This window comes from Etheostoma cragini, chromosome 22 (genome assembly GCF_013103735.1).
Source record: "Etheostoma cragini isolate CJK2018 chromosome 22, CSU_Ecrag_1.0, whole genome shotgun sequence".
NCBI lineage: Eukaryota > Metazoa > Chordata > Actinopteri > Perciformes > Percidae > Etheostoma > Etheostoma cragini.
The window spans coordinates 12,118,637-12,133,057 of record NC_048428.1 but is presented as its reverse complement, the minus strand read 5'-3'; the positions used below and the strand labels follow the sequence as shown (position 1 = coordinate 12,133,057).

At 39.8% G+C, this 14,421-nt stretch overlaps 1 protein-coding gene across 1 annotated transcript in view; it reads left to right on the top strand.

Moving 5' to 3' along the window:
- Positions 1 to 3,690, top strand: part of gdap1 (ganglioside induced differentiation associated protein 1) — a 4,787-nt gene extending 1,097 nt beyond the window's left edge. Inside the window, exons 2-6 of the mRNA XM_034862561.1 lie at positions 163 to 352; positions 876 to 1,049; positions 1,516 to 1,610; positions 2,426 to 2,540; positions 2,715 to 3,690. Coding sequence (XP_034718452.1) covers positions 163 to 352; positions 876 to 1,049; positions 1,516 to 1,610; positions 2,426 to 2,540; positions 2,715 to 3,067 — 927 coding nt within the window. The 3' untranslated portion in view covers positions 3,068 to 3,690. The remainder of the gene's footprint in view (positions 1 to 162; positions 353 to 875; positions 1,050 to 1,515; positions 1,611 to 2,425; positions 2,541 to 2,714) is intronic.
- Positions 3,691 to 14,421: the final 10,731 nt, after the last annotated feature.

Sequence of the window (14,421 nt, the reverse complement as noted above, 5' to 3'; positions counted from 1 at the left end):
GGTCAGAAACGTATTCCAGGTTAACGTGGCAGTGATTGTATTGTAGTTGACAAAAAAAAGTGTAGAAATAAGTAAGCTATGATTCCAGATGTTTTTGATCAGGAGACAATAACAGATTAAACTATTTATAGTTTACAGATGTAAGAAGTAATTGTTTTGCAGGTGCGTCTGGCCATAGCAGAGAAAGGTTTGCACTGTGAGGAGTATGATGTGAGCCTACCACTCAGTGAGCACAACGAGCCCTGGTTCATGCATCTGAACCCCACTGGTGAGGTGCCAGTACTAATCCACAATGAAAACATCATCTGTGACCCAACACAGATCATGGACTACCTGGAGCAGAGTTTTAACGGTGAGACTGAATAACGACTCTTTGATAACTGTATTAATACACCATAGAAGGGATAGAGTTAGAGGTGGACTCTGTTCAATTGAGTTTCCTACTTGTTTTCTTACATACTTTTCCTCTCTCAGTTTTTTTTGTTGAATCTTTGGTTTGAAATTTAATATTGTTTTATTTCGTTGTACATTTCATATTGATTTTTCAATCATTCATCCAAACTTTATCATTTTTTATTTTCCACTTTCCTTTGGTTTGCACTGATCCCTAATAGCTTTGTTCTAAGAGTCCAATTTAGTCACCTTTAAAGGAGAGAAAATCTGGTAAGCATGGCGTTATTTAATATAATGAAAAATATAAATAGTTATATAATTAAACATAAAAAACCTGATTTTTCCTAGCCTTGTGCATTCTCCTCCAGGCAAGCTTACTGTGTATAAAACATCTTTGATTCTTTTCTAGAAAAAGTTTTAAGGAAAATAAAGTGAGCCCTTACATCATTGCTCCTTCACTCTCATGGCTGGTTTGTCTCTAGAGGGCACTCCCAAGCTGATCCCTGAAGAGGGCAGTACATACTATCACAGAGTGCAGCACTACAGAGAGCTGCTGGACTCACTACAGATGGATGCCTACACCCATGGCTGCATCCTTCACCCTGAGATCACAGTGGACTCCCACATACCAGCGTATGCTGCTACATGTATACGAAGTAAGACACACCTAGATGCACTTGGTAGTTGTATACAGCTTTGTCCCAACATTATTTGTGCATAAACACACAACAGTGGTCCCTTCCACTTTGCCAAATTCACCAAGGACTAGATAAGATCCCTTGTTGTTGCCGCCAGCAGCACAGTTATACAGTATATTCTGAGATACACTAACACAGCTCAGTCTACTCAAATTTGACATTTTTCTATTCTCATTCTTGTCTGTATGCTTTATATTTCTGGTAATGTGAAACTGTCGATTTATGAGAGGCAGGTATTGCATGATGACAGGAAATGTGTAACATTACCTGATAAATGGATATAGCACAGAGACACAGTAAAACAAACAATCATCATAGCGGACTTTTTAAGAAATTATTCATTTCCACTTCATAGGTTTTGTACTAATGAACATTACAGTATAATTCATGGTCTCTAACATGATGCTGTGTTTTTGTGTGACAGCACAGATCGGAAACACACAGTCTGAGCTAAAGAAACTGGCAGAGCAGAACCCAGAGCTTAAAGATGCTTACATAGCAAAACAGAGACGCTTGAAAGTAAGTATTGAAGTTAGTGCCAAGTAAAAAAAAAAACAGTTTTTTTGTAATTTTCACTGACTGGACCTGGGCACTTATCCCTCAAAGAACCATTCTGCCCTACAGAACAAAAACACGTGAGCCAGTCAGATAAAGAAGGAAAGTATTTTTTTTTTCCAGTGCTAACCAATCAGAAGGAGAGTAGCGCAGATCCTGCCTTCCTCATGCTTTCACCATCCTAAGAAGAAAAATTGTACATTTGTTAGCCTCTGCTAGCCTTAGCAAAAGCGAAAACTAAGCTACTTAATTATTTTCCCGCAGATATGCTGATATGCTGTCTGAAAATTATCCATTTTTGACAGTCAACATCTTAACAATTCCGTTTGTTATACCAAAACTAAATGAGACAGTAGGTACATCTAGTCCTCCCGCTAGAGCTCACTAGCTAAGAAAAGTAGCTGTAACTGCCAACTCAGCTTTTGACTCTAGTGGTGATGCCAAGCTACCCTTAAGTTACACATTTAAATGTAGGCTATTAAATTGTAAAGTCATGTATTATATTGCTTTCAATACTATTAATATTAGATGGACCAAATAAATCATGTAGATAACCAAAATAAAGTTTATTTTCTTGAACAACCAGCTGAAAGAACACATTTTGTGTGTAGATGCAGTTGAGTCCAATTTGGGGGAATTATGTAGGTTTTAGGGAAATGATTGTCAAAGTTATTGGCGTGCCTGAACATTTTAAACCCTTATTTTGCATAGTTTTGTGTCTACAATGTAATGGAAGTGAATGTGCACTAATGTGTTTCTATATTAAAATGGTTCTGCAGTCCAAGTTGTATGACCATGACAACGTGAAGTACCTGAAGAAGCTTCTGGATGAACTGGAGAGTGTGATGGACCAGGTCGAGACAGAGCTACAGAGGAGGGTGGAAGAAACACCGGGTACACAACCACAAAAGCTTGTAACTTAGCAACCACTTTACAAACACACAATAAAAGACACAATCACATTTTAACAGTGTAATGATAAAATACTCGGCTTTTGCAATGCGAAAGCAGCATTTCAGATGTCATGTTATCAGTTGCTTTTACGTTCTCCTTCTCTTTCACTCGTAGAAGAAGGCAGTCAGTCCTGGCTGTGTGGAGATTTCTTCAGCATGGCCGACGTCTCTCTGGCAGTCACCTTACACCGCCTCAAGTTCCTCGGCCTCTCCCGCCGCTTCTGGGGCAATGGCAACCGTGTGAACCTGGAGACATACTACGGGCGTGTGGTTGAGCGCCCAGCCTTTAGGAGAGTACTGGGCCATGTTAACAACATCCTGATCTCCGCTGTCCTTCCTGTGGCGTTTCGCGTGGCCAAAAAGAATGCACCGGTTATTCTAGGCACCACTCTGTTGATAGGCATTCTAGGAGGAGCTACGTATTTTGCTTTTCTTTATATGAAGAGGAGGCTGGCTGTTGTCATCTAAGGGAGCCAGCAAATGTAGGAGTTGCTTGGGGACTGGGAAGTAGATAAACGCAGAAAAACATGACACGTGTCGCCTGCATCATCATTTAAAATGTGTAAAGTTAAAGTACATAGAGGGATTTGATCATATGGCAGACATTAATACTATGTTATTGAAACAAACCTTAATTGTCTTGTTTTCTGTGCTGCTTGTTGCTCAAAATGCACTTTTCGTTATCCTCAACACGTGGCCGATGCATCAATCGGCAAAGGATCATACTTGAAGTTTTACGTGTTTTTGCCATTTCTTATAAATCACATACCTTGTGTGGCTTTGTAGCTCTACATATCAAGCGTCAGCTTCCAAACAGCATTGTATTCATACGCTATGCTATGGAAATAAGTAGGAATGGCAGGTATTAGATGTCAAAAGATGAAAATCTGACAGCCAGGCTTGGTTTTTTAGCGGTGCATAAAATAAAAAATAAATAAAAAGATCAGATAGAACTCAGTTTATCCCAAGGGAAAATGTTGTGCAACAGTTGAAGAAAAAAGTGTGAAAGCAAATATATAAAAAATATAGAAACACAAATATATCAAACACAGATTAAAAAAAAAATTGCACATTAATGTACCATTCCTCTTGAAGAGACATGTCCCACAACTTTTTTGACACAAACACACAGTACAGGTGGATTATCATACTGTACTGTAATGTGTCAGTACTAGCACAAGGCATACCTGATTTATAGGAAATGCATGGTCAGACATCTTCATGTGAACCTAAATAACTATAATGAGCCTAATATGTGCTTTGTTGTTTTTTCATTTTATTGTCGTCCATATTTGCGAGTTTGAAATTTAAAATACTGCACTGGAAGTCCACTTCTGCTTTCTGTGACCAAGGCTCTGTAGGAACTTCCAGTTATCACACATGCACTCATGTCTTACTGTATGACTCTTGGATAATTGTTTGCAATAATCTTTATGTAACAATAGCAGAATGGATGTTTTCCAAATCTCAATTATATCTTCTTTAAACAGTTATATTCAGCATCTGTGTGAAATTAAACTGATTCCAAACAATCTTCAGGGTTTCCTTTCAATCAAATATGATTGAGAATGGCATCACAAATTCACAACTCTGCATAATTTAACCTCATATATCATACAAAGGCTGTAAATGTTCTGGATTTCACATGGAAACCTCTAAAGACCGTTCATCACATTCCCCAGGGTCTGGATGTAAATCATCTTTGGTAATTTGTTTGGCCAGTCAGAACTGCTAAGCCAACACTGACATTGAACATATGCTCAGCTTTGATTTAAACTCCACCTCAGGAGAGTTTAGCCTCACATAACACAGACAAATGCTAGACCTTTCAACAAAGTGTGGCCTTTGTTTCCATTGTCTAGAGGGCTGGTTAGTGTGGCTGTCAAAGCAATGCCTCACATGTGTTAAAGCCACATGTGAGTCAAGCTGTCAAAGGAACATAACCTCATATGTGTGTGTTAGTTTTGGAAAATCTTACCCCTGCAAAGGGCACCCAAAATGAAATCATTTTGTCACATATGGAGAGGATTATGTCACATAGGTGTCATTTTAAGGGATAAGATTCAAAGTCATAAATTAAAAAATTCTAAAACATTTCCACTGCATTTTAGAGACAGTTAGTGAAATTGGTCTCCGAAAGGTCAGTGATTTAGTGCCTAAAACTAAATTAGACGTATCCATGCCTTTGAACAAAGCACAATCTTACACATATTTACAGTTCATTCACTGAAGACTGGATTTTTGGTGTAAATTCACAACAGAAACGCTATCAAAAGACAACATTTAGTGAAACAGTACGTTAATGTGGCCAACCTACTAAAAGACATTACGTTTATTTCAAGACATAATAGCTGTGTGTTAAGCAATTAGCCAGATTAATAGTCATCATTGACACTACACAATTTAGCATTTTAAATAGGAAATTAAACCTAATTCTGCTACTGCCATTAAATGAAAGCTATGTAAATGTCTGATGGACATAAAGAAGTACACATGTGCCCACTGGGGGGCAGTGTTTACTCAAACAACCCTCACCTCTGAATCATAGGCAGAATACCATTCATCCCATAATTCACAGGAAATTCACTCTCCCTAAGCCTCTTTGAGTTTAGAATTACTAGTATGCTCGATTTGTTTTTTGAGCTTACTAGTCTTTACAACATGTAGGGTCATAAGCATGGCACTTCAGCCGCACCGTCACAGAAATGTATTTTTAAGTGAAATGCTGGATATCGGAAGTGTAGGTTCAGCCAGAAGCTGATTCATCCAGCTGACAATGGAAACCTCTAGCTGGAGCTGGACAAGGTTACATATTATTCATTAGTCCTGACATCTTGCTATTCTGTTGTTTAAAAGCAGGTGGTTCACAATAATTGGTCAGCGCGTTCTCCTCTCTCAGGCAGCAAAACAATAGTGATTTTCCCCTCTTTTGTTGCAGTTATGTAATGTGTGTCATGTAATATTAGAAGAAACTGTCAGCTTATTACTGTATCATTTAAGTAGTTAAGTCTTAAACACCTTAGCAAGACGCATACAACTAAATATTTCAACTGCTCTATACAGTGGGTCAAGTGTTTGTGGGAGCTGCTGACAGGTTTGATAAATTAACAAAGACCTTTTAAGGACGTTTCTAATATTTATAATACATTTTCACTTCCTTGGCTTTATTAATTTGTGGCTCACAGACCAAGTCAAGAAACATGTCACTTTCCTCATTGAACCTAAACTATCTCTCATATTAATGTACTTGCCAAAAGAAGGTATATTGTGATGTCCCCAAATGGCAATGTGCAGAATGAAGATAATTTAGGGACTTGGAAAACACCTATGTGCAGTATTTTTGGAGCCAGATTACTAAAAGGACTTTGATTTTAATAGCTTTGCTTTCACTGTAAGTGGTGAGACTGAAAATGTAGCTAAATCCGCTACAAGAAAATGAAGGTAACCACAGCAAAAGTCTTTACATTTTAAGCTTTTAAAGCTGTTTTAGTTAACTGTAAAATGTTAACTATGATTGGGCATAGTGAGAAGTTGACAATTTTCAAGTTAAAGAATAAAAATCTATGCGCCTTCTGGGGTTTTTAAAATGAAAAAAACCTGAGACTTGATCAGGGAGGTTTAATGGTGCAGTATGCTTTAAATAATGTAGCTATACATAAAGTGTCTATACCTTTTCTCAACAGCCACACTCTCAGAGATGGGAAAGATGAGTGCACACATTTAAGACTCCTCAAAGTCCTCCATTGTTTTCAACTAAAAGAATGAAAAAACAGCTTTGTGAAGTGGGAGTATCGTCACTATGTTGTCTGAAAAAAATGATCGATTACAGCCCCCTCATTTCCAGCAAGAACTTTGTTTGAATCACATTGATGCCTTCAAATTGTCTTAACGCCATCTTATGATTGGGGCTGCATTAGGTGAAGAATGGGCTGGGGTTCTGACGTGGAGTTTGGCAGGTACATGCACAGAAGCTTTAATAGAACCCCCACAAAATTGTCCAACTGTACGGCTTTCCGAGGCAGGCACAAGCAGTGTCAAAGGTGCAGCCATGAATGCTACTGTATGAATGATGACAAACCAAACTGTTGCTGTCATCTTTGATGATGTGGCATTAGAGTTGAGTGATCTCTGCACCAAAGCTTCTGTTGTTCTGTAATCCAGTCCAATTGGTGGATTATTTTCATTCCCATTTAGAGCGCCTATAAACCCCCCTGGTGTATATTGGAGATGGGGACTGGCAACAAGACAGACCACTAACTGAAAGTTGTATGGACTCCTTTTGCTACCATTCAAATAAACAAAATCAACTGAATCTAAAGGCATCACACACTCCTCCATTTCATTCACCCTTTAACTCCCTTTCTCCAAAAACAGTTCTTCTCTTTTGCTTTTCCCAGTAGAGAGGGTCTACGTCAGAAGGGATGGGTGGGTTAGTGCAGGTGTTTTTGGAAAGCAAGAGTAGCATGGAAACCCCCAGCAGACATGCATGCCCACAGACAGACAAACAGAAAGTGGAAAGAGTGAAGGATGGAGGCTTGCGGTAGAGCGTGGTATGGGTGGCTGAGAGTGATGAATGGAAATATGCTCGTGATGCAGTGAAAGGACAAAACTGAAGTGGAAATGATTTGGACGAGTAACAATTATCAATAAAAATTACTCTTTATAAGGAGGGATTTCATGCTGGATTGACAGTCTTTGTGAGCGAGGCAGGTGAACAATGGGGTGATGATGTGTGAGCTGTGTTGGATGTCCACAGACAGGCAGGCTGGGTAAACAGAAACCCACGCAGCAGTAGCTGACAGCTAAGCCCGCTTCATGTGGCTCTTGCTCCAGCGACTGAGTGAGTGGGAGCATGGAAACTTCCACAGACACTTGTTGCAGTCAGGAGCTGTGAGCTGCATGGGTAGTGGTAAAATTGAGGAAAGATGGGATACTGTTGGGGCAGAAGGGAAATATTGTGATATTCTGTAAATTAAAAAAAAACTAAAAAGCAATCAGGAAAGAGAAGCAATGTTTAAGGGATGCTTTATCTACTATTCTCCATCTCATCTGCAAAACCAATACAATTCTTCTTGCCCTCTGACAGGTCAAGACAAATGGAAAAGATGTTGGAGAATAGCTTCATTTGTTCCTGTGTCTACAGCGACATTGCGTAATGTCACTGTAGACACAGGAACGACATGGCAAAATGAACTACCTTAGTGAATGGAGCAGCAGCTGTTTAGCTGCTGTTTGTACAGTGTCAACAGCAGTTTTGTCACCATTGTGCAATGAGCATTTATGTTGCATGAGTCCTCAATTCTACTCTTATATCTCACTGTTATTTTTCCTCATGGTTACTTTGGCAACACTACTTAGACTCAATAAGGGAAGATGTCCAAAGCATGTTGGCACCATCAAAGGTGTTCTGAGAAAACCATCGGGCCTTTCCAGAAAGTGGCCGTCACCGCCTTTCAAAGCGTCTGCAATATACTGTTTGCTGAGTCGACTGAGGTGGGATCTCATGATGTTGACACTACTGTTAAAATGACCCCCTGCCGGCTCGCCCTTCACAGTTTTATGATGAAATCCTGCGCCACCATTCATCCACACATGTGCTCCTCAAATATTTAAAGTGGGCCTACATAAACACTGCTGCGCAAGGAGAAATGATACCCAATGCCGTTTGGAGCGAACCCTTTGCATTGATTCTCTGTTCAATTGGCCAGATGTGGCCAAGTCAAACACACCATGAGCTTTTTTTATTGTGTTAATGAATTATCCGTGTATGATAGGCACGCCATTACCATGCAACTTAACCACATAATCTCAGCAGAAATCGGAGAGGACGGGAGGATTTATTTCCACAACTTTTTAAGATCTTCTGTGTCTGCATGGACATTATACAGATTGGACAGGTGGTGTCATTAGGGATGAACTGTTCAATTCCAGGACAACCGAGTCACTTGTGATCAAGTGTTAAGTGAGGTCATAAAAAAATAAAAAGGAAGGAGACCACAATTAAGGTTGTTTTGCGTCTGAATGTGTGCATTCTTGCATCCATTCGTCAACTTAACGATAACTTTTTCCTGTTGCTTTAATAGATCGTTTGACTTGCGCAGAGGTCAGTGAACGTTGCTCCACCTGCAGTGCCTAAACTCACCTCACACTGTGAAAACACTTCCTCTCCCATGACCGTAGTCAGTAAGGCCCAACTTCTAGGGAATCAGAAGCGTTGCATACCACCAGTCATCTGCTAAAACAAGGGAAAGCCATGGTCGCCAGTAAACTAACAAAAAGTTAATTGATAATATAAGACCTCATACCCTTTTCTGGGTGAGTATTTGATTCTGATTGGTTGCAGGGTGTCCATTTAAAAGTCATATGGGACACCTGTTAATGAGGTTCTGGTGAAACTGACCGTTTGCCGTTCTGAATGAATTTGCTACATTAAATAAGAAAAAGAACATCTGAATACGTTACTTTCAACACTTAGTCCAGTCCTTTAGTGCCACGCCCTCTGAATTTACTGTTTCACAGCGATGATCTCTCCTGTTCGTGGATTTATGGACAATGACATAGCTGGATAGCTAGGTTGTCTTGTTGGAAAACATACTGTCTAATTATATTTACTGATTGTCAACCGTAGCCAATGTTACTGAATTTGAATCTTGCTAAGCATAACGGTAGCTTTCTGGTTCGTAGCTGCCTGAGTCAAAGTGTTCTATGAGCTTTGAGGACTATAAATATCTCCAGTTGCCAAGCATGGAACGTCTTATCTAAGGTCTGTCATATTTGCTGGAAAGTGAACACAATTGTACTGCATAAAACCTTATGGGATCTAAATGTTGTTCCGGGTATAAGTCAAACCCTGTGTTACCAGGGTAACAGAGTGATTATTTGAAAAAACTTTGAAATTTTGATTGTAAAACACATAGTAAATGTAAATTAATGTGTTAAATATAACTTGGTAAGTGACCATGGTATGAGCAGGATATTGCCCTTTGAGGTGTACCTTGTTAGGTAATTAATGGACTTCAGCGTAGAAGCCGTCCTCCACTGGGCTCGCCGTCATCCACTAATTGCAAGATAATAGACATCTCGTCGAGCATTAACGCCTTACATCTAGGCTGCATGTATTTAGTGTTTTAATATGCCCCCCTTCACTTTCCCTCAGCTCTTGGTATGACGTAATAGCATACGTCGCACAGTGGATTTAAATGGATCGCACCTGCTCTTGTTCATTTTCAGCCAAACTATGCAGATCGACCGCCAGTTGTAGGGTTAGTTCTACTGCTTCATGTGCGTTTTATTTTTAATTAATTATCATGTTCTATCCAATGGATCAATGGAACGACAATTAAGGAAATGAACGAGGGCATGTTGAAACACTGATGAAACTCAGCCCTAAGACCAAACACTGTATGTTTGGATCCACCTGCCATTCGGCTACTGTATTGTTTTTGCTTATTTAGTCCCACTCTTTCTCAGCAACAAGACAACTCCAACTCCCTTCACTGGAATTAGAAAATAAAAATAAAATCACATTACATTGTAATGAGGTACTGCTGAATTCTGGTGCTGTATCAGGCTGAACTAAACAATTGTCCCACATGCAGTCGTTACCACTGAGTGTATGTAATGTAGCACTGTATCTGAAATCCCTCAATTCAAGATTTAAAATATTGTGCTCCTGATATGCATGAATTATTCAACATCTGATCAAAATCAAGTAACAAGTGGCACACTCACTGCTGAATCTGGCTGGTGCAGTTTTGGGAAAAGCAGTCGGCCAGCACTGCAAAGATCTGGCAATCGCCATTTACGGTTGGTGGGCAGCTGTTGAGAGAGCTATTTCTTGCCTTGCTCTGGTGTGGCAACCCAGTCACACGGCAGTCAGTGAAATGGTCACGTTATTTAATCTATGGAATCGTGTAAAACGACACGTTTTTTTCGTGTCCGTAAGGACGATTGTTAAAGTAATGTAAGTATTTGAATGAGAAGCACGTTTCGTGATCACAGAATGGCTACGTCGGCAAGTATTATTAAATGCCGAAAATACGCGTAGGGAGGTTGGTTGGGGTGGTGGATGGGTCAAACACCACAAGACTTTCACCCCAGAGACAGGGGATCGTGTCCCGGAATGTGGCGTATCTTTTCACTTATAGCTTATAGCATTTTCCAATTTAAAATATGTGGTAGTGTAATGCCCAGGCCGTTGAGAGCCTAAAAAAGACCGGATGTGGTTGTTGACACTGAAATTACATGGTGTCAGAATAGTTTTGTGTCGGTACACAAGACAAAGCAAAGTTTAGCTTGCCAAGCAAGTTGGGTTTGGGAAAAGAAGACTAAGACGGTTTGCAATAATTTCAACAAATTCTGTGTCTCACATGTCATGTCTGCACAGCTTTATGAGTTTTTCACCCATTTAGGTCAAATTCATAGGTCCACTTTGTCCAATCCAGTTAGTGTAGCAGCTATTACATACCTGGCTTGCAACTAGGAACGTTCTGAAATAGCATTTTAAAGCATATCGGAAAGGAAGTGAGACTTAATGGTTCTGTAGTGGCTTTACTGACATATAAAGTATAACTGTGTTGGCCTGTCTCCCTGTTTGGCACAAGCTTAGTGGTAATGCAGGGACAAAGCAAAGCAGAAATGATTTTCCCAGGTATTTTCTTTGATTGTCGGCAGAGGAAATGTATACACAATATGGTCTGACTTCCTATGAGATGTCCAGGACACTGACTGCTCACTGCATTTTCGGCTGTGTGGCCATTAACTGAAGGAAGAAAAACATGAAATCTGGACTAGTGAAATTGTAAGTGGTGTTTGTCTTTAAATCCAGTGTGGCCAATCTGATACGCCATTGCTGAATATGCACATAAACATTAAACAATTACTGATTTGTTGCTGACTTTGGTTCTTCACGAGAGGCAAGTTCCTCCATCACAGATCAGTGAGCTTAAGCCAGTCATAGCATCAGCAGACATGGCTTCCTGCACACATGCATGCAAGCACCAACACTGCCCATTGGCCTTTGCTGGTTGATTTGCTTTTTTAGTTTGTAAAAATGTGTCATTTTATCTTGCATTAGTTATGCATTAATTTGTCTATTTATGCGTCTTTTACATTACTGTTTAGTTTATAGTCGTTGACAAATATTTTAATAAATTTCATTTATTAAATTTCATCATGGTTTTTATTTTCAAAATGTTGCATTTTATCTGGTTTATTTGTAATTTTTGTTGACGTTTGTGGTGTGGTCAACATTTTTTGTCATAGTTGACAAAAAAAAACAAAGGTGCCCTGCCATATGTACTTTCATTACTTGGTGGTAATGTCTGAAGTTCAACAATGGACTAACATTTTTATGGAAAAAATGCCTTGGTTACCTTGTTTCAAGCCAATCTAGCGTGGTATACACAGCCTGCAAGAAGACCCATCTCGATTTGTGCCAGTTCTTATTGATATTCAACGAGCTAAGCTGCTTGACTCTGATAGGCTAACAGCCAATGGGAGCCTGGCTATCAGTATCCTTTACCCAGCGCAAGAAGACCCATCTCGATTTGTGCCACTTCTCATTAATATTCAACGAGCCAAGCTGCTTGACTCTGATGGGCTAACAGCCAATGGGAGCCTGGCTATCAGTTTCCTCTACCCAGCGCAATTGGGCAAGCTCATGAATAGTAATTTCAATTCAATTTTATTTATAGTATCAATTCATCACAAGTTATTTTGAGACACTTTACAGATAGAGTAGGTCTAGACCATACTCCAGAATTTACAAGGACCCAACAATTCTAGTAGTTCCCTCCAGAGCAAGCAACAGTGGCGAGGAAAACTCCCTCTTAGGAAGAAACCTCGGACAGACCCAGACTCGTGGTAGGTGGTGTCTGACGACCGGTTGGGGTTAGAATGAAGAGGGCAATAACAGTCACAAAAAAATAGTAGTTTGTAGTAGTTTGTTGTAGTAGTTCATGGCATAGCAGGGCACTGTGCGGCATTACAAGGCACAGCAGGACATAGCAGGGCAAAGCAAAGCGTAGCAGGATGTGACAGGACATCGCAGAACATGTAGCGGGACCATGGCAACAGCTGCTAGTAATGAGCACACACACAACATGACATCAGACCGACCAGCAATTGTAATCGATCTGAATCATATCAGTGGTCAACCAAGCAGCTGGTCTTTTATGACCTGGCCAAGGAAACAATACAATCTGACTATTGTTAGTAGAAGAATTTGTTTGTGACAATGCAAAGCTATGAAAACAAATATACTTTGAGGATGTAGTGCATTGTGTGTGTGTGTGTGTGTGTGTGTATAATCGGGGTTAGTTTTCAGTGTGCAGCCTTTGAACTGCTGGTATAGTTCTTCACGTGTGAACATAACTTCAAAGAGACATTCAACTTACAGAGATGGGTCAAAGCTGGAATGCTCTCATCTGTGTGTCACAAATTCCACGTCTCTGTTACAAACCAACATGCTATTTCCAAGATGGCTGCCAGAATAGAAGCTTCATCGGGAACAAAGCATTCAATATGTTGACGCTGAATACATGTTGAGGCCAACTTTGGGCTTACATTGTGATGTAAGTACAAATGGTTTAAATTAATAATACAAACAAAATAAATAGGAATCATAACACTAATAGACTAATGTTGATGCTACGGTAATTGAGATCATTAGTGTTAGGACCTGCTCAACATTTATTTTTCGGGCATTTTTGGGCCTTAATTTTCACAAGACAGATGAAGACATGAAAGGGGAGAGAGGGGAACGACAGGCAGCAAATGGCCGGAGGTCGATGTTGAATCCGCGGCTGCTGCATCGAGGAGTAAACCTCTACATATGTGGGCTGGCTCTACCAACTGAGCTAACCCAGCCACATACTCTGCATTTCTACATGATGTTCCATGCATGGTTCAAGTGCAAAGGTCAAATAGTACCTAATGTACTACCAACATATTGTGGAGTTCACTAAACGATTCAAGACACTCAGAGGTATAAAAAAAAAAAAAAACACTTTAGATCACCATTAAAATTACTATACCTGCATTAAATACTTTATCAATACACTTCTAAAAAACTGTTACAAAAAAGGTATGAGAACATTCTGACTGAGTGGATTATCTCTGAGAAATGAGCAGGATAACAGGTGAAACTATATATGGTATTCTAAGCAGGCATTGGAAAGCAGATTTTGCATTGGCAGGGTTTGTGCTTCTTCCTTGCCAAGCACAATACTCGACATAATGAGAAACACTTGTTTCAAAATGAACAATCCACTGAGCTTCACAGCACTCAAAAGCAACTGAATGGAGCTCATATTTTGGAATATCATTAACATTGATTATGTTTGGTGGCCTTGGCTTAGACCCATAGCAATATTCCCATAATGATTAAAAGGTCTGTCTGCCTTTCAGATGCCTGACAGGTGTAAATCATGACTGGAGAGCAGGAGGTGTGTGTTACAGCGTTTTGGAGGAGAAAACAGTTTGCAAAGGAAATGAAAAGAAAATAGACAAAACCTGCCTTTCTCCTTACTGCTGTCTTTATTGAGAACACTTTCTCTGCTGGACCCGTCTGTCTAAAATGACAACAAGTGGATAAAAAAAACACAGTTTCTGTGTGAGTCCAAGAACAAATAAAACATAAATCGATTAAAATAAAATCATAACGGCAACTCTCGGAGCGTAATGACCTCTACATGTTAAGTCAGGTGGAAAAATGGTAAATGGAAGAAATTGCATAAGCACAATCACTCTGTCAATGGGTTTGTGTGGTGCCAAAGGTCAGTGCTATGCTCACCATCTCTGGATCAGTTTACAACACTGGG